Source organism: Scyliorhinus canicula, chromosome 13, assembly GCF_902713615.1.
Source record: "Scyliorhinus canicula chromosome 13, sScyCan1.1, whole genome shotgun sequence".
In the NCBI taxonomy this organism is placed as follows: Eukaryota; Metazoa; Chordata; class Chondrichthyes; order Carcharhiniformes; family Scyliorhinidae; genus Scyliorhinus; species Scyliorhinus canicula.
Window position 1 is genome coordinate 116748328 of NC_052158.1, and position 27719 is coordinate 116776046.

General features: G+C 40.5%; 1 protein-coding gene across 7 annotated transcripts in view; it reads right to left on the minus strand.

The window, feature by feature from the left end:
* Window positions 1–27719, minus strand: part of LOC119976607 (arf-GAP with coiled-coil, ANK repeat and PH domain-containing protein 2-like) — a 174338-nt gene that overhangs the window by 37276 nt on the left and 109343 nt on the right. For 3 of the 7 annotated variants that reach the window (XR_005462948.1, XM_038817222.1, XM_038817218.1), the window contains exons 9-12: window positions 24942–25016; window positions 18315–18326; window positions 5990–6102; window positions 260–280 (exon numbers count right to left, since the gene is read on the minus strand). Coding sequence is in view for 5 of the 7 variants with exons in the window: in XM_038817222.1 (XP_038673150.1) it covers window positions 260–280; window positions 5990–6102; window positions 18315–18326; window positions 24942–25016 (221 nt within the window). In the remaining 2 variants the exon portion in view is untranslated. The remainder of the gene's footprint in view (window positions 1–259; window positions 281–5989; window positions 6103–18314; window positions 18327–24941; window positions 25017–27719) is intronic. The other 4 variants (XR_005462949.1, XM_038817220.1, XM_038817219.1 and 1 more) reach the window with 3 other exon arrangements.

The following is a 27719-nucleotide window of genomic DNA, read 5'->3' on the forward strand; positions in this document are numbered from 1 at the left end:
TCAGAACTTGAAGTCCAATGGGTTAGTAGGAAGGATAATTAGTTGTGTTAATATTGCAAAAGGCAAAACAAGCAGAAATACTGCCACGGGTTTGCAAATAACAGTTCCCATGCTGTAAAAAGTACAGCACAGTGACCAGTTTTAAAGCCATGGATTAAACCAGGTTTACCCGAAGTTCTTTGGACACTTGCAGACAGCTGAGAGCTAATATGCAGAGATAAGAATGGGGAGATAAGATGTCCAGCTGACTGGTTGGTACCTGATGTGGGGGGTCTTTTTCCTGTCACATGACAAAATAGGGTGGGATCAAGACATAGAAAGAAAAAGAAAAAATGAAAATAGTAAAATGAAACACTATGATCTGAAAACACAGGAGGATTAAATGCATACTAAAGCTAAAGTGGTATAAACTGCCCTTTTGCACAAGGTCCCAATGAAACAGAAAATTAAATATTATTGTACCGTTTGACACAACAGTTGTACAGTTTGTACAATTTCAAGATGTGGCTGTGAAATTATAGAACCATGCATGTGATTTCAGTACTGCACACTGATCAATAACCATGGCCAGAATTATATGCAGTAAAGTCCTGTGTTTCGCAACTTTTTCTTCCGTGATTTTGTTTACCCATGCATAAGTCCTTGAACACACGATTGTCCTTTGGAACCCCCAAATCTTCACCCATCTGCGATTTAAGCAAACTAAAAACGAGTTCTTACAGCAAGCCAGTTCTTTCTGTGTACATGTTTGTGTGAGAGTGAGACACTGACGGGGGGAGAATAGGAGATGGAGTCTAGCTGTGCATGCGCGCAGGTTTATACAGATATGTTTCTGTAAGCGGACAAAGGTTAGTTAAGCAGCATTTGTCTCTCCCAGTTGCTCTCAACGCTTTTTTGCGCCTGGCAACAGGTTTCCTGTTGCAATGACAGCTTTAGAGAGAGAGAGCGCACACGGGGCTTTAAAAGAGACGAGAGATGAACGGGACAGATGATTAAATGTTGGGGGGGCGGGGAAGAAGAGGAAAGGCTGTTAAAGGCCAGGATTATAGGCAGTTGGCTTGCTCTATATTGGACAATAATGTGATGTTGTCAATGACTTAGGGAGGTCTATTCCTTTAAACCCCATTTTCTCATGTCTCTCCCTGCAAGGAACTGGCTCGTGGCTCAGGCCAAGCTTTTTGTTTTAAGTTTTGAGGCATGAAGAAACACACAAGAAAATAAATTATGAGGAAGGGGAATCTGGATCGGAGAGAACCATGTATAACGGTGAAAGATCAATACAGAAAGTTAGTCAGTGAGAAAAATAATTTGATTAATATTCAAATTTTGGGGTCCCACAACCTAATTCACTCCCATTATAAAGTATGCTCTTCGCTCTTTGCGTGAATTTGCGGGAAATTAACCCCACAAATTGCGGGACTTTACTGTTCTACAGGAATCAGAAGCCCGCTGGATAAATGACATGTAAAGACTGGATCTTTTATACATTTCCAAGCTAAATATCAGCCACTGCAAATGTACCCCATACTAGTGGATCTTGCATGGAAAATAAGGATGAAATAAATTTTCCTCAATGCTTCCATGATTCTGTATAGTTAAAGGGAGTTTGTGATGTGTACAAATACAGGAATGATTGTGCAACATGATAATTACAGTTGAGGAAAGCCATCTGGCCCATCAGAATCCATCTATCCAGAAAGACAGTACAACAATCTACATCCATATAGTGCATTAACACATTAGAATACTCCAAGGAATTTCACTGGACCATTATCAAATACAACTTTACACTAATCCACTTGGAGGCATTAGAGTTGGCTTGGTCAGAGGTAGGTTTTAAGGAGAGTCTTCAAGGAGAAGAAAGAGGTGGATAGATTTACAGAGAGAATTCCACAGCTTTAGGCCAAGGCAGCTGAAGCAATGAAAATCAAGCTCATGTATACGGCAATTAATGGGGAGCACAGAGATCTTGAAGAGTTGCCGAGCTGGGAGTAGGTTACAGACATAAACCTTAAAGGATTTGAAAAACATGGATTAGAATCTGCCAACATTGTAGCACTAGTCGTTCCTTTGATGAGTCAAATCTTGCTCCATAACTCTCTCCAACATGTTGATAAAAACATTTTAATACATTTCGTAACATGCACCTTTCTTGATCTTGTATTAGTGGCGACTAGTTAGCCCTGCAATTTAATATGAAGTAATATTCCAGATATTTTTTTCACACATTTAGCAAAATTGTGTGCATCTATCAGATCACCTTTTAATTGACTCCTTTATTTACAACAAGGGGACCGAGGAAGGCTTACAAACAGCAAATTTCGGCATAAAGTCCGAATTGGTAATGCTTATGCACATCTCCAGTACATGTTTTAAAATGAACTAAAACCTCTGAACCTCAACCCCCAACCCCTTCAGCCTTTTCAGAGGCAGGACAAAGGATGGGTAAGCCCGGTCAACACCTGGAGTTGGATTGACAATTGAAATATAATGCAGAGGCTGACGGCCTCTGGTGTGCAGAGTTTACAGGGGTGGCTTAGTTTTCCAGGTCTCGCGAAACTCAGCAACTGAAGCAAACTGAGGACAACTGACGAGCAGGAGGGCTTCCCCAACACCCACCTTTCGGAGAACGACTGAAGAACGGGGAGGTGCAGTCATACCGTCTTAAAGGACTACAGAAAAGGCCCATCGCTCCTGCGCCTGTCAAAAACAACCAACTAACTGTACGAATCCCATTATTCAGCACTTGGCCCATAGCCTTGTATGTCTTGGCATTGCAAGTGTGCATCTAAATACTTCTAAATGTTATGAGGGTCTCTGTCTCCACCACCCATTCAGGCAGCGAGTTCCAGACTCCTACCACCCTCTGGGTGAAAAAGGTTTCCCTCACATCTCCTCGATACCTTCTGCCCCTTACCTGAAATCTGTGTCCCCTGGTCAATGATCGCTCCACCAAGGGGAAAAGTTTCTTCCTGTCTATCTATCCCCCTCATAATTTTATACATCTCAATCATGTCCCCCCCCCTCAGCTTTGTCTGCCCCAGGAAAAACATCCCATACTATCCAATCTTGCTTCATAGCTAAAACTCTCCAACCCAGGCAACATCCTGATAAATCTCCTCTGCACCCTTTCAAGTTCTATCATATCGCTCCTATAATGTGGATTCCTGAACTACACACAATATTCTAACTGTGGCCTCACCAACGTTTTATACAGATCGAGCATAACCTCCCTGCTGCTAAACTTTATGCCTCGGCTAATAAAGATATGTACACAAGATGCCTTCTTAACCACATATTCACCTGCTCTGTTATCTTAAGAGCCGGTGTATATACACACCAAGGTCCCTCTGATCCTCAGTGGTTCCCAGGGTCCTGCCGTTTATCATGTATTCCCTTGTCTTGTTTGTCCTTCCCAAGTCTATCACCTCACACTTATCCGGATTGAATTCGATTTGCCACTGATTAGCCTATCTGACCAGCTTGTCTATATTTTTCTGTAATCTTGGCTATCCTCTCTATTTACCACCCCACCAATTTTCCTAACATCCACAAACTTACTGATCAGTCCTCCTACATTCACGTCTTAATCATGTATTTCAACCACAAACAGCAAGGGCCCCAACACTGCTTCCTTCGGGACAACCCTGGACACAAGCTTCCAGTCAGAAAAACACCCCTCTACCATCATCCTCTGCTTCCTGCCACTCATCCAATTTTGGATCCAATTTGCCAAATTTCCTTGGATCCCATGGGCTCTTACCTGCACTATCAATCTCCCATGTGGGACCTTATCAAAAACCCTTGCTGAAGTCCAAGTAGACTACGTCAAATGAATTTCCCTCATCTGTACACCTGGTCACCTATTTGAAAAATTCAATCAAGTTTATCAGATATGACCTCCCCTGAACAAAACCATGCTGACTGTTCTGGATTAATCCCTGCCTGTCCAAATGCAGATTAATTTGGGGTCTCAGAAATGCTTCCATAATTTCGCCACCATGGAAGTTAGACTGACGACCTGTAGTTTCCTAGGTTATCCCTTCCTCCCTTCTTGAATAATGGTACCAAATTGGCTATCCTCCAGCACACCCTGTGGCCAGAGAGGAACTGAAAATTATTGCCAGTGTCCCTATTTCCTCCCTTGCCTCACTCAACAGCCTGGGAAACATTTAATCAGGCCCTGGATATTTGTGTACTTTTAAGCCTGCCAGGCCACTCAGAACCTCCTCTCTGTCTATGTTAACCTGTTTAATTTTATTACAGTCCTTCTCCCCGATTTCTATATCCACACTGTCCTTCTCACGATTAATTTAGAACTCTACCTACTTCATCCGGCTCCACACACAAATTACCACTGCAGTCCTTAATGGGTTGTACTTTTTCCCTAGTGATCCTTTTACCCTTAATGTACTTGTAAAATAACTTGGGATTTTCCTTTATTTTATCTGCAAGTGTCAACCCCAGGATGTTACTTCAAAGACTCCTGCCGCTCCTGAAGGATTACGACCCTAAGGAGCAATGTGGATTTAGGCCTGAAAAGTGTGCACAAAACAGCAGCGATTTTTGTAGACTTGACTAAAGCATCTGATCTGGTTTGGAGGGACGTTTACTGCTGGAAATATCTTGAATATGATTCTGCAAATAAACATTACCCCACAAAAAGATATGCTCACCAGCCACAAATTCAGCGTACACCTCACAATGATCAGATTTCAATGACTAAACAACAGTTTAGCTGTTGAGCTGTCTTGGCATCATCACCTTTTAATATTTACACCAGTGATATCCTTCCAATTCAGTTGAGGAAATTCAGATACACAGATGATTTTGTGTTCGCTATCCACGCAAGAATTCTTGCCAAGCGTAACACGCATTAACAGAAAAAATACTCGGTGACCATTTCACACTGGCAACTTCGGCCGAGCCTTCAAAGAGCTTGCATCTACATTTCACTTGAGAAACTGGTATACAAAGCAGCACCTGAATGGCCCCATCTGTTATACTGAACTCAGGTATAAGGTCTTTCCAAATTACCTTGGGTAATTTCTGTATCACAATTTCATGTCAACATTGACAAAAATAAGGTAAAAGCTAGTATCAACTTTATCTACATTTTAGCTGGAGCCAGATAAGGGACAGATACTTACCTACTTTGGACAGACACCTTGGCACTTGCTTTTACAATAACTGAATTGTTGTGCACCAGCATAGACAGGAATGTGCACATATAAATCTTTTCAATGTGCAACTTGATGATGCTGCTGTGAAATCATCACAAAGTGCTGAAACCAACACAGTCCTTCTCCCAGTCCTTGCACATATCGTGATGCCTCTCTCAGAAAATAAACAGTAATTGAAAAACTCAACCAGGCTCCAGAAAGCACAGATCTACCATTTAATGATGATCTCTGGAAGCTCCTTATACACAATGTCTAAATACGCAAAGTTACAACAGGGCCAAACTCTGAACAAGCCAAATAGGAGAAGTCTACTTGTTTTATTCAGCAGATTTCACAAGCAATTTAAGGTGTAACCAAGCTAGGTCAACTGGAGTGTGCCACTTAGATTCTAAGTGCTGGTGATGCAGCAATTGCCAGATTTAAATGAGTCACCATCTATTATAAACCTGCGACTAATAAAGTGCTTTGTTTAAATTTTCAAATCGTATAATTTGATATAATTGGAAGTGAAAGGTCAAGCATAATTTTAGTCAGCCAAGGTCTAAGGCTTGACAATTTTGCATTGTATTCTGTCATTACACACAACACGAACAAATCTTGTAACTAGTTACTTTCACTTGGTTCTGAAACATAATTATTAAGCTTTTATCAGTTAATGCAACAAATTCCTACTTCTACTGGCAAACGATGAAAAAAATCATGCATGCTGCATCGATGGTTTTATGTTAAGAAAAGACCTCCCCTCAACCGTGATCGGCAATAACTACAGAAAAGTTTTTCATTTTGAAGCCAAAGTTTAATCTTACCGGTTCCATGTTTTAAAGGCATTGCTGGCTCGTTTATATAAATACCCTTCCATGACTATGCCGTTAGCAGCATCGATGTTAAATTCTATCTTGGGATCATCACTGGAGAAGTCCTAAAGCAGATTATTTTAAACCAAATACAAAAGCTACAATTACTCAACAAGAAGAAAAGGTGTACAGAAGGTAGTTTTAACTTAAATGTTTATAACCTGGTCAACCTGTAAAACTATTCAGTGAAATATTACCACAATAAGCTGTTGTAATTTTACCCTAGTTCTTAAAGGATCACCATCTTCATGAGAAGCAATGCTAACTTAGTTATAATCATTGACTTCTATTTTTTTTCAAACAGATGATTACTAAAGCATAGTTGCTTTCTGAGAAGCATAATGACGCACTGCAGTCTTGTATATAAAGTTCTTGCTTTGTTTAGCTTTATTTCATTTTTTTTAAAAACTTTTTCTCCCATATGATCACCGTTGCCTGTACTATGCAGAATATAAACTAACTGGCAGATTATATTTTCCCAAATTTAATTCATTTCTTACTACCTTGCGCAAAAGGTGAAACAACACATCCTCTGTAATAATAAATATAAAAATGTAGGATGAGATGATGATGAGAACTCACAATGAAACATTTTTAAATTCCTGTAAGTTTGAGGTTATAATGTAATGTAATTAGGTTCAGCATTTAATTTTTAAAACTATGTAATTTTTTAATTGAAAGAAAATTGGTTTCAGTATCAAAACCTTTGTTACTTTGTGCAATATCAAACCGCTATTTGAAGACTCCCTACTAACCCACGCAAAAGCTTTGACTTTTTTTGAAACTTAAAAGAAATTTTGTTATGCACTTTTCTATTTCTGTGTTGCATGCAGCTACGTTGGAATAATAAAAAACTTCTCATTTCAATTCTCTTTTCTGGCCACATTCTTCTTTGGTTCTCCGTGTGAATCTTCTTAGTTCGTTAATTTGATTTATGAAGAGATCCATGAATTGAACAATGATGTGTCGCCACATAGCATAGGAATTCTTCATGTTCTTTCAGGCACAATAATTTGATGCAAATTACATTTAAATCTTCTTAAAATCTTTTTTCCCCCCAATTAAGGGGCAATTTCTAGCATGACTAATCCACCTAGCCTGCACATCTTTGGGTTGTGGGGACTGAGACCCATGAAGACATAGGGAGAATGTGAAGTTACATTTAAATCTAACACTGTGTGAAGTAGTCATTTGCGAATACACAACTTCAGCATGCTGAAAAATACAAATACATTCGCAAAAATACCAAATGTAAAGAGAACTATAATTTATACTTCATGAAGAGTGCTGATTGGTTATCAAGTGGACTCTGATTGGTGGGGCGATATCACAGAGAATGCACCAGTTAACTTATTACCTATAAATAACTACCAAGTTTAAATTCAAACCAGGCAGGGTTGACTCTGATCAAGGCATTGCCCTGGGAAATGAACCAGAGAATAGTTTTGCTTATTTTGTTCAGTTGAAACAGACATAATGTATGTACATGTTCTGTCTGCAAAGAACAGAGATTTATTTATTTTTTATTTGCCCATCCCCAATTGCCCTTGAGGGGATAGTTGAGGGGATAGTTAAGTGTCAACCACATTGCTGTGGGTCTGGAGTCACATGTAGGCCAGACCAGGTGAGGACGGCAGATTTCCCTCCCTAGAGGACATTGGTGAACCAGATGGGTTTCCCCCGAAAATCAACAATGGTTTCATGGTCAACATCTGACTTCTAATTCCGGAGTTCTGTTGAATTCAAATTTCACCATCCACAGTCGCGGGATTTGAACCTGGGTCTCAAGAGCATCACTCTGGGTCTTTGGTTTACTAGTCTAGTGACAGTACCACTAGGCCACCGCCTCCCCAATGGGAGGGAATCTATATCCAATATTAATAACTGTAGCCTCTAGCACGGCCAGGTGTGCCACACTGATAGTTAAAGTTCTTTTAACATTTAGGATTATTTGGCAAATGTTGGCCAATAGTGGAATGTCACTTAATATTGAACACTGTTTTGAGCTTTTCAAGCATAGGCTGGTTGCATATGGTCAATATCCTGTCTGTTGTGAACAGCCAAAGGGAGATACTGTTTGATCCAATCAAATGGGAAGTACTACATACCTAGATTCCTAGCATCACACCAGCAGCAAAATTCATTGTCACAGTACTCGTTTGTGTCATAGGCAGACTGTATTTTTGTCTCGGTGGCAGCATTCTGTTACTGGCGAACACCACTCATGTTGCTACTGCATAGTCGCAGCGTGAAGTGGCTAGCTTCACCTATTGCTCATATTTTTGAGATAACTTGCCTATCCGGGGTAATTTAATAACAATTATCTGGTCACTTTTCAGCACTGAAATTGGCGGCTGATCAGGGTAGCCATTATCTCTCAGGGTGGCTTTGATGTGCTCTAATTTAACATCAAGCTTGCAAGGTGACCAAATGGCTTGGGACCATTTCCAAAGTTGTCAATAAAGCCAATCGTATACCACATGGAACCTCAGGAATCCTAATGCGTGTATTGCCCAATGAAGGTAGGCTTGTGGCACAAAGAACAATACAGCACAGGAAGAAGCCCTTCGGCCCTCCAACCCTGGACCGGTCATAATACCAATCTTGGCCAAAACTTTCAGCACTTCCTTGTGCCGTTTCTCAAGATGCCTTTTGAATGCCGTTCACTTATCTGCTTTCACAACCTTCCCTGGCAACGCAATCCAGGTACTCACCACCCTGTGTAAAAAAAACCCTGCCTCGCACATCTCCTCTAAACTTTGCTCCACGGACCTTAAGCCCATGCCCCTGGTGACTGACCCCTCCACCCTGGGAAAGAGTGCCTGCCCATCCACTCTATTCAGGTCCCTCAATCTTGTAGACCTGTGTCAAGTCACCCCTCAACCTCCGTCTTTCTAATAAAAACAGTCAGAGTCTATTCAACCTCTCCGCATAGCTGACACCCTCCGACCAGGCAACATCCAGGTAAACATCCTCTGCACCCTCTCCAAAGCCTCCACATCTTTCTGGTAGTGTGGTAGATGGTAGTCGAGACCCCTCGGGCAGATTTATCAACTAGCACAGAGAAAGAGAGCTCATTTCAATGCTCCATTTCAACAGTGAATTTATATGCAGCTGCAGATTCAAATATAGCAATTGTATCATCCACATATCAGAAATATGCAAATAGCATGGGTATAGGTGTAATTCCATTGAAGACACGTTTGTCATGGAACCCAATAAAGATATTTGCAAGAGCCAAGTCTAGAGCGTATCAAATGGCAACACCATCTATTTAGGCATACATGGTATCGTTAAAGCTGAACCCAATTGCGCGAATTGCTGAGCTCATAAGCTCAATGAATACAGATTTACACAGCAGCGACAGGTCTAGATCGTCAGGATCTAGTGCTGAAGTGTAACGGTCTGAGGCTTTCTTGAGTGATATATTGGTAAATAGGCTAAAAATGTCAAATGAGCACATTGGCACAACATCGCTATTGATACAGCCTGTATGGTCTTCACAAATATGAAGGAATCTTTCACTGTGAAAGTGGACCATTTTCTCACAACTGGCTGTAGCAACTCGTCCAACAATTTGGCCAATTCATATTAAGAACTGGTCATAGTTAAGACAGGGTGTAAAGGGATATCACTTGTGTGCATCCTGGGCAGATGCAGTGTGCCATGAGGACAAATGCAATCACATACATCACCCAGTAGCTCATTGCACTTTATTTATTTTAGCATTTATCTAGCTTGCTTTTGAGCAAGGTTAGCCAGTCATGCTGAGCGTCAGGTCCAATGGATATGAATTTAGACCCATTAAGAATGGCTTTTGTTCTGTTGATACAATCAAGCTTGTTAATGGTTATTCTAGTCCCTTTGTTGGGTTTGATAGGTCTGTCGGATTGGCCTTGAGGCTTTGCAATAAATACCATCAGACATTCGTATGCTTGTGAAAATTGGCCACTTTAGAGTCCCACAATATTTTTTGAAATCTTAGAAATCACATGATCATGAAATTCTAGTTTTTGGAGATTTATATTTCATAGGAAGGCAATAAAAACACAACTTATATTTTTTGGTTCATGGGTGGAAGAGAATGATGAATTAGGGTGGGATGATAACATGGACAGATTCCAAAGTGTGGATCTTGAAATCAATTTGGTGTACTGCAAGGATGAGGATGACGACACTGCAGAGTTTATGCTGGAGGTGTATTCGGATCAAGTTGCAGTTTATGAAGGATGGGTGGCGAACTTGGTGAACATTAAAGAATGTGTCTTGAAACATTTCAGCAGAGATGCAAAGATGAATGAAAGCAACACTGGTAATAGGACAGCAAAAAAGGAGAGCTGAGATTACATCTAACATTACACAATTGTTGCTCATCTTCAGGTTGAGTCCAAGGGAGTATCTGGTGAGTTTGATGAGAGTCAAGCCCACAAGGACATAGATGTTAATGGAAAACAAAGATAACTTCAGTTTTGCCAAATAACTTGCAAGTAAACTTTGCTTTTTCAGGTCTTAATTCAAACAGGTAGTGGACAGAGTATCAACAACCTTCTCCATAAATCCCATGGCTACAAAACAACGCTAGATGTCACTAACACAATTGGAAACTGACCCATGCTTTGGCTTATTGACAAAGAATAGCACATGTTAAAGACCTGGAAAGAACCATGCCAGTGCAAGGAGAGGGGAGAAATTGTTTCAGGAGACTGGATATCTGCATTGCAAAATTTGTAATCAGATGAGATATGTCATGCAGGTGAACTGCCCAGGAAACAATAGATACAGAACATTTATGAAAGAGGATAAAATGAAAAAGTCAATGGCAGCAGGAAGGTTGAGAAAAATGAAGAGGTTCAACAACCTAGTCATGTTCTTTGGAACGTCACTGCAGTCACAATATCACAAAAGCCAATTGTAGGGTCCTGAGCAAGCAATGAGACTGTCGTTAAGCAGAAATACAGTCCAACTCTAAAATTGAAGGCAATGGGGGAAGATTTCTGTCATAGTCCACAGAAGGGAGGGAAACTGTCTAGAATCCCCTTGGGCTGGGTGTATGACTCACATAAAATGTATACAGTGAATATTACATATATTACAATTGCATGGAAGCACCTCAGAGTAACTTGGTCTACGTGGATAACGTAAATACATTTGCACCATTTGTAATGGCCATTTTAAAATGTATGTAATGGTTCTTTGACCGTATTGAAGTGCAGCCTGATCTAGGTAGAACACCTGATTATTATTGCACTGTGTGAGATGGCAATTTTGAAAAGTTTGTAATGTTCTTTCAGGTATTTTACAAATAAAGTATATTTTTCCAACAACAACAAAAAAAAATCAATGATGGTGTTTCCTGTGGAGGGGATGACGGAGGTTGACAGTGAACACATTGAGAAAGGAAAGAGATTGCGGATGCCAGCAAGCACAAGGCTGAGGAATGGATGTTTTGGGGATTAGAAGCTAGGATGGATGAATGATTTAAGTATAATATAGACTGACAGTTCATTTCCACACAATATAGAACATAGAACATAGAACAGTACAGCACAGAACAGGCCCTTCGGCCCTCGATGTTGTGCCGAGCCATGATCACCCTACTCAAACCCACGTATCCACCCTATACCTGTAACCCAACAACCCCCCCCCCTTAACCTTACTTTTATTAGGACACTACGGGCAATTTAGCATGGCCAATCCACCTAACCCGCACATCTTTGGACTGTGGGAGGAAACCGGAGCACCCGGAGGAAACCCACGCACACAGGGGGAGGACGTGCAGACTCCACACAGACCCCACACATTATCTTTAGATAATGCTGAAAAGGAATTTAATGTTACAGGGGACATTATTTCTGCCACGAATATAGTATTTAGTTACTAATGCATAATAAACCTGGAACCTCACATGGAAGATCAATTTACGCATATTGGCTGCACAAAATAGGCAAAATTAAATTGTTTCCAGTTCGTCATTTCCACCAGGATCGTTGAGTCAAACCCATATTATTGTCCCATTTAATCCTAAACATGACTTCATTACTATTTCACAAGATTCTTTGATGATCCTGAAACATAATGCCTTTCATCAATCATTAAGAACTTTTAGGCATGTTAGCAATACCATTGGCCTAATGACCAATGTTTAAAGTGCTGTTCTATGTAATATAGTATTTCCTGCAGTTGGCAGACAAGGTCAAGCAAGAAAGGTTGGTAATGATTTTATACCCCTTGAACTAATTTATTTTAATTTCCTAGAAATAAAAAATTAAGGGGAAAAAAAAAAGAGTGCATTTGTTATGTATAATTTGCAACACTGCTAGACCCATACATTAGGGATGAAGGCAGACTACAGTCCCTTGTGAATTTACAGATCAGACTGTATTCGGTGTCAAAGCATACAGATAATTACATTTTTGTAGTCTCAAATAGGAAAAAATTGGTTTAATGAAACGTTATCAAGCATTAATTTTGTTTCTCTCTTCACCTGCTGAGTGTTTACAGCATTTTCTATTTTACTTCCAAAAATTTGAGATTGGCCATGCAAAATGGCTTGCTGTAATACAGGATTGAAATGCACTTATGATCCTTTAAACGTCTCAACTATCTTTTCAGTGATAAAAGTTGACTGAAAAGAAGGCGCTGATGAACTGGAGATTTATGCGCTCATACATTAAATAATTTCTGTTGAGGGTAACCTTCCAAAACCAATAAACCAGTTATATCAATATAAGTAATAGCTTAATAATTTTTTTAATTTTTTTTTAAACTGTTTTGTTAAACTCGACTTATTTTCACACATTATTGTAATATTACTTATTGCACACTCTATTAATGTAAGCTGAAGTAAACTAGATTATAGCAGTTTTGGTATAACCATGTCATCTCTCCATTTGACTGAGAAAGTTAAGCACCTGGTGACACCCTTGGTGCACAGCAGTTGGTTAGGCAGTAGTGCCCAAGACCTTCGATAAATATTTCATTTAAGATACCAAAAAAGTAGTTTGCAATTGTCTTTGGGAAATACAATTCAGAAGCTTAAAAAAAGTTACAGTGGATCAATAAGTAATCAAACTTAATACCATTCACAAAAGTAGCTCCTTATGCAGTAGCCGAAATGCTGTCGTCTTGAAACATTTAACTTACTTAAAATATTTATTCATGTTAGAACATATTGCATTTTAAAAAAAACTTACCATATATAATACATAACGAAATCTGAAGAATCTCATTGCAACGATCCCTTATAAATGTCAAAGAACGATAGTACGGTGAAACAGCTAATTTTCTTGTACCAGAGTTAATAATTCAATAGGCAACAGAAACCCTCCATCTACAGCTCAGAATAAGTACTTCATATTAACTACCACTAGTCACTTCCCTTAAAACTTAGGCAATATTTTTTTCTTTGACTCATAGCACAATGATCTACTTATTTATCATGGAGCAAGCTTCTCCTGCCCGTGATGTTTTGACTCCTTGTGTTTAGTAGAGGATCTCGCTCTTCACCTCGGACTTCAGAATAAAAGCAGTCAGCTGACTTCAGTCAGCTGACGTGATCATGTACCGACAGCAAGTTGTAAGTAATGCAATGCATTATAAAGCCTTTTTCATTCATTAAAATATTAGAGAACTGCATTTACTATGAAAATGTCTCAAAAAGAAATGCACAAGTTAGAATGCTCAAGTTAACTAAATTACAAATATGCTGAATGCTAGAGAGCAGTCACATGAAATATTTAAAGCATTCAGGTAAATTGAATAAAAATGGTGTAATCAATCTCTCGCGATACATTGGTGTTGCGAGGAAACCTTAATAATAGATAGCAGTAAACACCTGCTTGTATTTATATTGTGCATTTAAAGTAAGGAAATGCCCAAGGTGCTTTACAGGAGAGATATAAAGCAATAGTTGGCATTTTCGGGGCTGTTTAGCACACTGGGCTAAATCGCTGGCTTTGAAAGCAGACCAAGGCAGGCCAGCAGCACGGTTCGATTCCCGTACCAGCCTCCCCAAACAGGCGCTGGAATGTGGCGACTAGGGGCGTTTCACAGTAACTTCATTGAAGCCGACTCGTGACAATAAGCGATTTTCATTTCATTTTGCCACACAAGGTGATATTTAAGGCAGATAGGCAGAAGCTTGGTCAAAAAGGTAAAGTTTGAGAGAGAAGTAAAAAAGCAGGTGGTTTAAGGGTGAAATTCCAGAACTTAAGGCCTAAAGACATAGCTGCCAGTTATAAAGCAAGTAAAATCAGGGATGCTCGAGGCCAGGAATAGTCGAGTGCAGATATCTTGGAGTGATATGGGGTTGCAGGAAATAGATAGGAAGGGATGAGGGAATTGAAAACAAACATTAGTTTTTTTCTTAAAATCGCAGTGCTGCTTAGCCAGGAGCCAAAAGATGTGAATGAGTACAGGGGTGATGGGTCAATGGAACTTAGTGCAAGTATTCGCACACACAGCAAAACCTTTGATGACCTCATGGTTAGTGAGGGTGGAATGTTGAAAGCTAGCCATGAGTGCACTGGAATAGTCACGTCTAGTAGTCAAAGTATTAGGAAGCAGAGGCAGAGTTAAATAACGCATGTTTATATTGTTGAATATTAGAAATAAGAGATAGATTTAACGGAGTTTAATTTAGTACGTCTGTGTAAGAAAGGGAAAAGCTCTAGTTAGATTTATGTTAAACAAAGGCGTTTTTGTTTTATTTCAAACTGTGTCTGCATTATGTAGAGAGTTCACAACGTGAGAAGTAAACAACTCTTTAAAGAAAGACTGAGCTGTTGCTAAGCCACCAGCAGTCACCTTTAGGTTCGGAAGGATTTTTGAGTTGAGTTTTAACTGGACCAAAGGCAGTGAGAGAGAAGGCAGCTTTCACAGCTCTGCCAGAGCAGAAGCAGAACAATGGAATAGTGGGCAAGAAAACAAGTCCCAGAAACTAAAGAACAGCTAATTCTAGAAACCAGGGAATGAAAAGAGAAGTTCCAGGAAGATTTAAATCAAAGGAACAGAAGGGAACTGGAATTTGACCAGTACTGTTCATTGAAGTTAAAGACAAAGGTGAAAGTTCAAACCTGGTACTGAAGTTGGCTGGAGAGAAGCCAAATATCTGAAGAAACCCTAAGATTGGTGACCATAGCACTGTCTGTAAAGCAGTAGAGTTCCATTGGTGGCTAGTTACCGGAGACAGTGTGTGAAAGCTTGAATACACGTGGTAATTCATATCAGAGGAATGCGAAGAGTTGGAAATCCTAAAAGTGGATCTTTGCTGAAAACAATTGTGAGAAAGCATTGTTTGGAACAGGATTCTCAGGTGTGTCTTTGAGAGAGTGGAGTTTGGAAACAGTCTTGTGATAGCATCTGGGATGCATTTGAGGAGAAATCCAGAGAAGTTCAATTGAGTGACATCTGCAACTTGGTTTCAGAGTGGAGTGTGTCTGACCTCAGTTAACTTGTTGACTAATAGGGACCATGTATTTACTGGAAACATTGTAGCACAGGATATATTTTCTAACCTGTGTTATCCTCCAAAGCTGCACACAGTTGTCAAGTGGGAGTGAAGGAGTATTTCATTATAGTCAAACATTTCACATTTAATAAATATTTTTCTCTTGTCAAAATTGAATTGACAGTCCTGTGACTCTGTTCATTAACGCTTTCTTTAAAAAAAAAGGTAAAAGATAGTCTTTTGAGCCAAGGTTCCAATCTGGGACTTTCCCAACCAGTAATAACATCAACTGGGATCACAACACGGACATGGGTGTGGGTTTAGCAGCAGTAAGCCAAGAGAAGGGTCACATTGGACAATGTTATGGAGGTGGAAATGAACAACCTTAGCAATAACACAGATGTTCAATTGGAAGCTCCCCTCGGGGTCACATATGTCACAAAGGTTGCAAATAATCCAGTCCAACCACAAATAATTGTCAGCATTACGATCCCAGACTAGAACCCAATAGTGGCTAGGATGCTGGACCAAAACCCCAATATTTTAGTTTATTCTGAGGCTGAGCGGAAAGAATGATTTGCTCAAGGAATGGTTGCATGATAACATAGGGCTTTGGTATTTCTAAAAGTAAACCTTTATTATAAATAGAATATTAGGATGGCATGGCGGCGCAGTGGTTGGCACTGCTGCCTCACAGCGTCAAGGACCCGGGTTCGATCCCAGCCCCGGGTCACTGTCTGTGTGGAGTTTGCACATCCTCCACGTGTCTCCATAGGTCTCACCCCCAAAACCAAAGATGTGCAGGGTAGGTGGATAGGCTATGCTAAATTGTCCGTTATTTAGAAAAAAAAATAATTGGGTACTCTAAAAAGAACCCAGTTTCCTTACTCCAACCCCTGGAACTGCCTGTAGTCCGAGCAGCGGTCACCAACCCCAGCTAGTGCTACTGGGACTACAGGTTCCTAAGCCATCGATTCAGATCACTCAGGCAGGACCTCCTCCCGAAAAAGGGGCAGAAGTCTTGTAAACCTGCTCTCAATTGTTAAATTGCTGTGAACTAATTGTCGGGATTTACAGCCTGTGAGGTGGAGGTAGGGACTTCAACAGCCGTTAAAATTCAGCCCATGGCATTTCAAGAAAGTTGGTTCGGGACACATGTTCAAAGAATTTGGAAACTAAAGGGAGCTAGTATGTAGGAATGGTCAGGTCATGGTTTGTTTTTTAGGAGAGCGGTGATGATTTAATGGAGTACATGGAGAAAGAACTGTTAAAATATCAGACACAAGGATCAGGAAGGGAAATTGGGTGTCCAACCATTAGGTGGGAATAGGATTGAGGAAGCAGGAGGTGGACCTTATAGGCAAGCTGATCTGAGCAAGCAGGAGATAAAATTAAGAGAAATAAAATCAATAAATAATAAGCGCTTATTGTCACAAGTGAAATTACTATGAAAAGCACCCAGTCGCCACATTCCTGCACCTGTTTGGGGAGGCAGGTACAGGAATTGAACCCTTGCTGCTGGCATTGTTCTGCATTACAAGCCAGCTGTTTAGCCTACTGTGCTAAACCAGCCCCTAAAGAAGAAAGTAGAGAACAATATAAATTTCAAGACGGAGATGCAAACAAATTAGGAAAAAAACTAGGGGGGGGGGGAAAAGAGAGAGAGAGAGGTGAATGACACGATCCACATTCTTTGCTTGAGGTGAGGATGGAGGAGACTAGTGTTGGTCCTCAAAATGGCATTCAGGAATAAACCAACAATTAGGGGTAAATTTATATCTTCGACATTGAAATATGATTTCCCAAATCTCAAGTCCATAATTCAAGCTTCTCAAAGATCTACAACATTTACCCAAATTGCATTCAAGTTTATTATGTACTGTTCATCCAAGCCTTTGAATTAACTGCATTTATGTAATTCGCTATTAAAAGAAAGTGAACTAACAGGTGATTCCGCATCCTTGCATCAAAAGATTTAATAGGGGCAGGATTATCTTTGAACACAAATATGTACATTCTTCAAAGAGATTTGAAAAACTGCAATAAAATCCTGCTGCATGTCATGATTTTGCATGAGGTTAGAGAACAGTATTTCATCCAGTTTAATACAAGACTGATGCTTCCAAAACTATCTAACTTCTGCAGATGGCTTGTGGTGTACACAAATACCTGCTATCAAAGAAAAATATTTTTATACATGGTTACTGAGAAATCAAGGTTCAGAATCAATAACATTTATTGTCGGATGGCAGGTCTGAGGTTTGAATAGAAGACAAAGTAGTGAATACAAATAGCCATATGGATTAGATCAGGCGAGAGAATAGGAAGAGTTTAGCGAAGATACATAGAACATAGAACAGTACAGCACAGAACAGGCCCTTCGGCCCTCGATGTTGTGCCGAGCAATGATCACCCTACTCAAACCCACGTATCCACCCCATACCCATAACCCAACAACCGCCCCCCCCCCCCCCCCCCCCCCCCCCCCCCCCCCCCCCCCCCCCCCGCCTTAACCTTACTTTTTAGGACACTACGGGCAATTTAGCATGGCCAATCCACCTAACCCGCACATCTTTGGACTGTGGGAGGAAACCGGAGCACCCGGAGGAAACCCACGCACACACGGGGAGGACGTGCAGACTCCGCACAGACAGTGACCCAGCCGGGAACCGAACCTGGGACCCTGGAGCTGTGAAGCATTTATGCTAACCACCGTGCTGCCCCCGAGGTGCTGAATCATCTTTGTAGGGCAAATAGCATTACTATTATTTCTCTTGTCATCCCAAAGTAATCGATCATTGTCACCATACATATTGTAGAGAAACCTACCTGAAGGGCAGCCTATGACCAGCATTTAAGAAAAAGGAGGGGGGAAAAAAGAAAAAATATAATTGACTATTTTGCAAGCAAAGCTCGACAGAATATGGGCATATTGGATTGAATGGAATATTAGTTGAGGACTGCATAAATTGCATATAATTTTACACAGATGTATTATGGCCATTGGAAGGAACATGGAGGCAAGGTACTGGTAGGATGAAAGGTAATAATGCAGAGGACGTGTGAAATGAAAAAATATATTATTTATCACAGAGGGAGAAACCTCAATGCTCTTCATAAAAGGAAATATTATTTCATAGCACATGTCTACGGCCTGGATTTTCACTCCTACTGAAACATTTCCCAGCTCCTAAAACCCAGGAGAAAGTACCCGGAAGTTTGGATTTTTGTTCCGGGGTGGCAGGGTTCCTCGGAGTCAGGCTGAGCGCGGACGATGCTGAATGCGGGCAATGTCGAATACGGAGAAAGGCTGGGTGGAAGGTCTGCTTCGGTATACTGTCACTGCTCCGAAAATTTCAAACAGACAGAAAAAATAGAAACAGTCCTCCTGCCCTCACCCCTCACATTTCTCCCCCCCCCGCACCCGCTCCCCAAGCACCACCCATGCCTCAGGACTGATGCCGACATTGAAGTTCCAAATGTCTATTACACACTTTCAACACCCTCATTCATAAAATTAATTTACTACAGCAAGTTCTCACATCAAGTTCTGGTTGCATTCCTGGAAATTGCCACTTGAAGTGAAATAGCTTAACCATGTCTTGTAGGAATCAATGTTAAAGCTGAAGTTAGGTTCCATTCCTCACTCGGAAAAACGAACGTGCAAGTTGAAATGCTATATCGTGCCTGTGCAGCACTCTGCTTTGCTTGCTGAAATATCTTGCAAAATAAAAATCACTAAATATAAAATAAATACCGAATACATTTAAATTAGATAACACTCGCCAGTCTCTCTTAGGTAATCCTTGGGTTTAGGAATGACTTGCTTCATTCTGGAGTTCTATGTATTATGAGATGGCTTTTAATCCAGACTCTACCACATGGGGCTGGCGTTGCTTGAAGGTCAGTTAGGTGACTTGCTTGCAGGTTTCTGCACTCTCTTCGTCGCCTTGACTAAGCTTCTATATGTTCCAGATGACGGTGTTTGGTGCTTTCTGAAATGAACCTTTTCCCATTTTGGTCAGTCACTATGGATTGGTCGCGATGTTTGACCTCTTCAGTAATGCTTTTAGGACATCCCTAAAGGACTTCAGTGCAGTGGCTTAGCGTGATTTACAGCCTCGATGCTCATCCTTGTCTGCTGCAAATGGTGCTCTCACTGGTTTTAAAATGGTTTTACCACATCTGCTGCACACTTGAACAAGGGCCACACTTGGGGGGGAGCTTCAAAATCATCAGAGTCAGCCTTCAGACAGGTGCACCTTGTATTTTTCACCCAATTGCTCGAGACAAGGAAAGCAATTTTTGCTGTACCTGCATTTAGTAACGCGTACCTCTCTCAGGCTTCAATAGTTGTAGTGCCTCACTTACAGCAGGCACTCACGAAGCTTCAAAATTGAATCCACTCAGTCAAGAAATTGACTTTTATTCAGAGGGATGAGCAGTTCAGGATTCAGCTGCTTGCTTGCATTAAAAAATTCATAATTGGGGCAGCACGGTGGCGCAGTGGTAGCACTGTAGTCTCACGGCGCCGAGGTCCCAGGTTCGATCCCGACTCTGGGTCACTGTCCGTGTGGAGTTTACACATTCTCCCCGTGTTTGCGTGGGTTTTGCCCCCACAACCTAAAGATGTGCAAGGTAGGTGGATTGGCCACGCTAAATTGCCCCTCAATTGGAAAAGAATTGGGTACTCTAAATTTATTTATTTTTTAAATTTTCTTTTTAATTCATGATTTGGATACTCTTTCTGCAAAACTTTGCCTCCAGGGTTTTTTTAAAAACAAAGTTATCTCAAGTACAAACACCTTTTTTCACAATGGTGCCAACAGACATCAGATCAACGAGCCGATGAGTGATAACGCACAACACAGAACGAGGATGCCAACATGCATTAACGTGCAACACATGCAATGAAGAGGCCAATGCACTATAACATGCAACGCATGCGATGAGGATGCTGACATGCAACGTCGATGCTGATTGGGATGGCACACAAATGTAAAAACAGAAATTGCAACACAATTTAGAGAAACAAGCCCCAAGAAACAATTTTGAAATGAAACAACATTAAGCCAGCCAACTTAATGAGAGGATTTGGTGTACATTAATATTTCTTTAACTACATTATCCCATATGACAAAAAACATTGTATTCAAATGCATAATCCCTGATCAAAACAAGGGAGCTCCTCGTCCCACTTCAAAGAGCCCATAACCACTTGGAGTTAGCAAACTAAAATAACAGCACTCTTGTGATAATGAAGACAAATATAGGTCCCTTATAGCTCAAAACAGATGATTAATGAGGTTAAGGAAATGGAAAAGCAATCTAGCAACTACTTCAGTTCTGTCTTCACAATGGAAGACAAATAACTTTTCAGAAATGCTATGGAGCCAAGGGACCAGTGAGAAGGAAAAATTGAAGCAAATAGTATCACAAAAAACAGCGCTGGGCAAATGAAAGGGACTGAAAAACGATAAGTCCCAAGGCCTTATAATCTACATCCCAGTGTACTAAAGGAGGTGGCCATGGAAATAGTGGATGCATTAATTGTAGTTTTCTAAAATTCTGCAGATTCTGGAAAAGTCCCGAAAGATTGAAGGGTTGCAAATGTAGCCCCACTATTTTTTAAAAAACGAAGGAGAAAACATAGCTAGCCAAACATTAGTGGGGGATACACTAGAGTCTATTATAAAGAATGTGATAACAAGACACAAAATATCAATGGAATTAGACAAAGTCAACATGGATTTATGAAAGAGAAATCACGATTGACAGACCTACTGGAGTTCTTTTGAGGATGTAATTGAGGAGAACCAATAGATGTGGTACATTTACATTTTCGTAAAGCTTTTGATAAAGGCTCACATAAGAAGTGAGCGTGCAAATTTAAAGCACATAGAATTAAGGGTAAAATATTGGCATGGATTAAGAATTGGTTAACAGGCAAGAAACAAAATTGGAATAAATGTTCATAGTAGTAAGTGTAAGTATCCTTCCTGTTTATTTCCTTCGATCCAATTTATTTTATTATTGCTGATCCGTGGACCCATAATCGGGATTAGCAGAAGAGTGCTTGCCAAGACATTTGTGTTCCCAGGTCTTGTTTTGGAAAGGCGAAGTCAGTCTCTTCGGTACTGAGTGGATCTTAGGAACAAGTTTTGGAAGAAGTTGGTTCAATTGGCTAACCGGCAACCGGTGGGTTGGCCAGGGACAGTGTTCTGCCTGACAAGAGTCAGTGATTGGGTCCTGTGTGATGCTTTATGGGAGCACTTGGCAGAAGTGTTTAGACCTTGGAATGAGAAGGAACAATCTCTCTCTCACTGCTGACGTAAAGAACTGCTTTATTACTCTAAACTCAGAGAGAGTCTCGCATATCTTTGCTATAAACTTGAAATGATCCGGAATCTACAGCAAAAGTAATCAACCTTGCCAGAGAAAACCATCTCAAGCCTAGAAGGAAGGTAAAGGTACGGTAAATTTGTCATAGTCCCGAATGACCATAGGCTGCTTTCCCCTTTCAGAGGGGAGCTGGCGAGTGGTGATTTAACCCGAGGATCACCTCAGGCGAGGGGCAAGGTTGAGAAGGTAGGCCTTCATGAATAACCTCAGGGTGGGTATGGGAATTGAATCTGTACTTCTGGCCTCACTGTCTAGCCAATTGAGCTAAACCGGCCACGGAAGGAAGTATCACTGAAACGAAAGCTTGAACTTCAGAAATACATTAACTAGAAGTAATTCTAGTGATAATGTCTTCACTAGGACAAGATTAGGACAGTTAGGGATGGGCACTAAATGCACACCTTGCCAGTGACATCCATATCCCCTGAATGAATAAAAAGGCGCTAACCACAGGACTGCTGATTTCCGTATCCCACACAAGTCAGAACTCAAAGGGGTGGGTGTAATAAGAAAACTTCAGTAAACAAAAAAATAACTTAAAGCTGCGATTGAGGCATATGCAACTCAGGGCTAATACATTTTCTACAGGTCATCTGAACAACAGATTTTCACTAGTCTCTCATTCAGTAAATCCATTATAATATGGATATTTTGCCTGGACAACTGCAGGGATTGGAAGTTCTAGAAACTAAATAACCCCTTTAAGACCCTCTTTCAGAAACTGGACATCATCATCATCTTAACATGAAATAACACAGCCAATCTTTAGATCTGCTTTTGCTCTGCCACAAGTCACATTATGCTTACATCATCACAAGTCAAAACCTCTGACAGGATTTAGTTCCGTTTTCAACTACTATACTGTGCTTTTGTAAACTCAGTATTTTTGCAAAATCTAAAACTCAAGATGCAACAGAATGTATATTTAGAACTTTCACAACCTTTTTGAACAAGATAACAAGCTCATCAACTTCTGCTTTACAGAGGCACAAACACAATACTTGTCATTCATCACAAACAATCTAAAAGTAATGGTTGAAAAATAAGTCAAAAAACATTTTCTATCTATATGAGGAAGTTAAAAATTAGCACCTTTCAGCTGAAGGTTAATACATTTCATGCTCAATATTAACGTGTTTCCATTTCATATATGAATCACTTTTATAATCTCTGCCACTGAAACAGCTAACTTTGTATTAATGTGCCAAATTGAGAGAAAACTTTGTGCTGCGGGCATGTCAACTAGAAACTTCTTTTCAGATCGGGTCTGACAAAGAAATATTTAATTAGCGCTAGATTTGAACCTCAATCCTAAAGATAAACTGATACGGTGGTATTTGTCTAAGCATATCGCTCAAACTGCTGAACTCACAAAGCTAGTTACCGACAGGAAAGAAGAGATTTGTTGTGTTCCAATTATTTTCTAGCAATCAGTTAGTTGCAAAACACACTGAAATAATAATAATATTTATTAGTGTCACAAGTAGGCTTACATTAACACTGCTATGAAATTACAGTGAAAGTCCATGGTCGTCACATTCCGGTGCCTGTTCGGGAACACTGAGGGAGAATTCAGAATGTCCAATTTACCTAACAAACACATCTTTCGGGACTTGTGGGAGGAAACTGGAGCACCCGGAGGAAACCCACACAGACAAAGGGAGAACGTGCAGACCGGATCCGCAGAGACAGTGACCCAAGCCGAGAATCGAACCCAACACCCTGGCACTGTGAAACAACAATTCTAACCACTGTATGACAGACACCTTTATATTGTGTGATTGGGACCAATATTTTTTTATTATGAGATTAATATTTTGGGTTTTCTTTTCAACTTCACCTCTAATATTGGCACAATGTCTGTTTTCTGATATCAAGCTAGTTCAGTTGAGTTTCAGAAGAAAATTTTGGCTTCTGATCAACTGATTTTCAGACAAAATACAAAGACACCAATTTCAAGAAAGCTAGACTCCAGGGTTTGTTTTGGCTTAAATTCACATTATTGGTAGAAAATCAACCTGCTTCTAAGTTTAGTCCCTACCAGCCAAATATTCCCTTCCAACTCAGGTCTGAACATGCTTGCGCCCCACACTAGTCAGCCCTAAATCTTTTCAAATTAACTTCAGTTCTGATAAAAGGCCATCAACCTGAAAGGTTAACTGTTTTTCTCTTCACAGGTGCCATGAGACCTGCTGATTATTTTCAGCATTTTCTGTTTTTAGTTTGACTTCAGAATTTGTCTGGTTCGACAAGCAAGCACAGAACTAAAGGGCTAACAGAAATAATTGATTTCAGTTAAAGTGGATGGCAGCACAACATCAGGGTGAAAAGCAGCCAAATAAAGATGGCCATCAAATCATGTAAATAATTCTTGATTTCAAACCAATCTAGAGGAATTTTCAGCCCCTGAAATACCATGACGATGAGAAACCTCAACCCTAATACGGCACAATTGACTATTCACACTAAATCTTGAATATTGTCCTATTTATAGTCAGTATTTTGTATCTGTCATTTTAGTTTTAAATTCTGGCACTTGGTCTATTTCACCTTTCCAACACATTTTTATTATAAAATTCTCAACATTTTTACAGCTGTTTTCAAAAAGTGAGAAATATGCATCGAACCAAAAGGATTTAACATTAAAAAAACACTTCAACTAAGTAAATTGCAATCCATTTTTAGCGACACTCTCCATTTCAACAGATTACATTTTTTAAGCGCCAGACAAGTAGAAAGAAAATCCAGTAATTCACAAGTAACAGTCCTGCTAATGGCTTTCATTAGTTTAGGGTTTCTTTTTAGGATAGCAGCTGCCATTATTGTTAGTGCCCACACTGAATATAACTGTGAACTGATCTTGTAACAGTGATTTTCATGCAGTAGGCCACAAATATGATCAAAAATACTGATTAAGGATTTGTATTTATGCCTAAAGTTAAAATACATAAATTGAAGCAAATGTCTGAATAATGCACACCATTTGAATTGCATATACATTCCCAGATGTCATGGGATGTTGTACTGTGCTGGATTTCACAACTGTCCACATACCTTTTGCTGAATAGTGGAGTGCTTTTGTTCCATATCCCTCTTCTCTTTAGCTGCATCCACAACTAATTGATCCAGCTGTTGAAAGAGAACAGTAGGTCTGCTCATTTTTGTTTAAATTTCTAAGTTGTGAATATTGTGTTTTCTTTTAAACCTAAAGAAATATCCCTAACCATTTTAGAAACAAATAATGAAGCAACATTCAATGAATGGCAGATCTCTGGAGAAATATAAAACATGTCATGATGCCTCAGACTATTTTTATGATGATGAAACTAACAAAACCTTAGCAGTTCAATTCTACATATACTTTTAAAAATAGACTGAGCATCGTACAACCAATATGCAATTAAATATCCCTCTTTTCAGATTTGCCCTCTAACGTTAAAGAAGCATCACACCTAGGCTGGAAATTTTCAGCGATTCTTTCTGACAGCTTGTGCTGAGGTCCTGTTGGTAGTTACGAGAGCAGACAGCTTGTACTGATCCATACATTCAGAATGATTATGTAGTTCGAAATGAGTAACCGAATGCAGCATTAGACCAGTAGGAACCATTGTACATATAATCTACACACTGACGAAGGTTGCAATGCTCAATCATTGTTGCCTGTGTTAGCAGCTATGAATGCCTGATAGGGCAAACCAGTGGCAGAGATGCTGATTCCTACTGGCACTGCATCAATTAGCCAGAAGCAGTCGAAGTATGTTCAAATAAAACATGATTTTGCAACCTTATTTCTTAAGGCTGCAACAAATTAAAGAGCTTTGCTGACCAGTCAAACATTTTGCGTGTGGATTATTTTTCAACAAATGAGCATCAGGAAAACAAATACATTTTCCGAAAGTGTGTATGTGTATCCCAGAACAGATCAACCAAGGTTTTGGTACGGTCCGGTTAGGGATCAATAACATTGTCTTTAAAGTAGACAAAGTTTGAGATTTAACAGAATTGCTCAGAGAATAAAACCACAAGGTTCAACGGGTTTGAAACAAAAATAAATGTTACTATACAAGGTTAAACAGTTTGCAACAGCTGCATTATTCCCTTAACATTCAGGTTAATGAGGTACATGTGAATTAGAAGGCAAATTAGGGTTGAACATGCCACACTGCACAGTAAAATGGCAGGTGCAACTAAGACGGATTCCATGGGTTGCTTAACAACCCACCCAGATGTCAGTGAACACGACGAGTCAACCAATGTCATTGAAACCCTGCCTCTTTCAGAAGGGATTCCAGTCTTCAACCTCAAAGATCACACTCGCAGTGGGAACTTGCCGATTTGAGGGGGAGGGGGCGAGAGACCCTGTCAGACTGGTCATGTTGAGCATTAGGAGTCCAGTGAAATGATCAAGCGTTTTCTCATCTGATGAATTTAAGGGTCAATGTGTTGGACACTAAGGCAATTTAGCATGGCCAAACCACTAAGAGGAGCATGTGGCGCTTAATGGGAAAGGGTCGGTCTCGCCCTCGGTTCTGTGGGAGACCTTGAAAGCAGTGATTAGAGGGGAGATAATTTCGCACAAGGTTTAAATGGATAAGGAGGCAAGGGAGGAACGGCAAAAGTTAGAAGATAATATCTTGGACGTACCTTAAGTACTCGAATGACCCAACCCCAGAGCTCCAAGCTAGCAGGAGGAAGCGGCAGATGCAGCTTGACCTGATGTCTACTGACATGGCGGTGTGCCAGTTGCGGAGCTCGAAGGGGGTTATGTAGGAATGTGGGGAGAAGGCCAGACGTCTCTTGCCCAGTTGAGGCAGCAGGTGGCCTCTCAAGAGATTACCCAGGTCAGAAACACGGGTGACAGGCTGGTGTCCACACCGGACAAAGTTAATGGAGCGTTTGAAACATTGGTGGAATTTTACAAGAGGTTTTGCGGGACAGCTGGTTCTATTATTAGTGGGGATATTCGAGGACTCGGTAACATGCGGTACCCTGCCTGAGATGCAAGCATCAATTTCACTTCTTTTAAACAAGGACCCCATGGAATATGGTTCGTACCACCCTATTTCTTTACTTAATGTCAACACCAAAATATGGGCCAAGGTCTTAGCACTGAGACTGGAACCATGACTTCCTCAAATTGTTGAAGATCAGATGGGTTTTGTTAAATAAAGACCGACAATTTGCATCTAACATGCGGCAATTGCTAAATGTGGTGCTTTCCCGTCCTGAGGGGTCAGATCCAGAGGTAATAATCGCATTAAATGCACTCAGAGGATCAGAGATAGGGAGCACCTCCAGTATTTATGGACAAATTATATCGGAGGATTCAGTGCCAATGAAAGGGGTTAAGGACAGGTGGGAGGCAGAATTAAGGCCTATTTTAGATGTCGAGGTGTGAAGGGAGATCCTGCGGGGGGATGAACTCCATATTCTCATGCGCAAGGCTTGGTTTAATCCAACTCAAAAGTAGTTTGTAGGGCACACCTGACTAGGTACAGTATTAGTAGTTTCCTTGCAGGGGTGGAATAGAAGTCCGAGCGCTGTTCAGGGGGTCCGGCCAACCATGTGCACATGTTCTGGTCTTGCCCCAAGCTTGAGGGTTTGGAGTCTCCTTCTTTAGCACCATGTCTGCAATTCTGAAAATGAAACTGGAGTCCTGTCCTTTAGTGGCTATATTTGGGGTGTCGAATTCACCGGTGCTGCAGGCGGGCACGAGGGACGATGTCCTGACCTTCACCATGCTGACTGCCTCAAGGGAGTACTGCTGGGATGCTTCCGTGTGGCTTGGAGATCTAATGGGAGTTCCTATCCCTCAAGAAAGTCAAGTACACT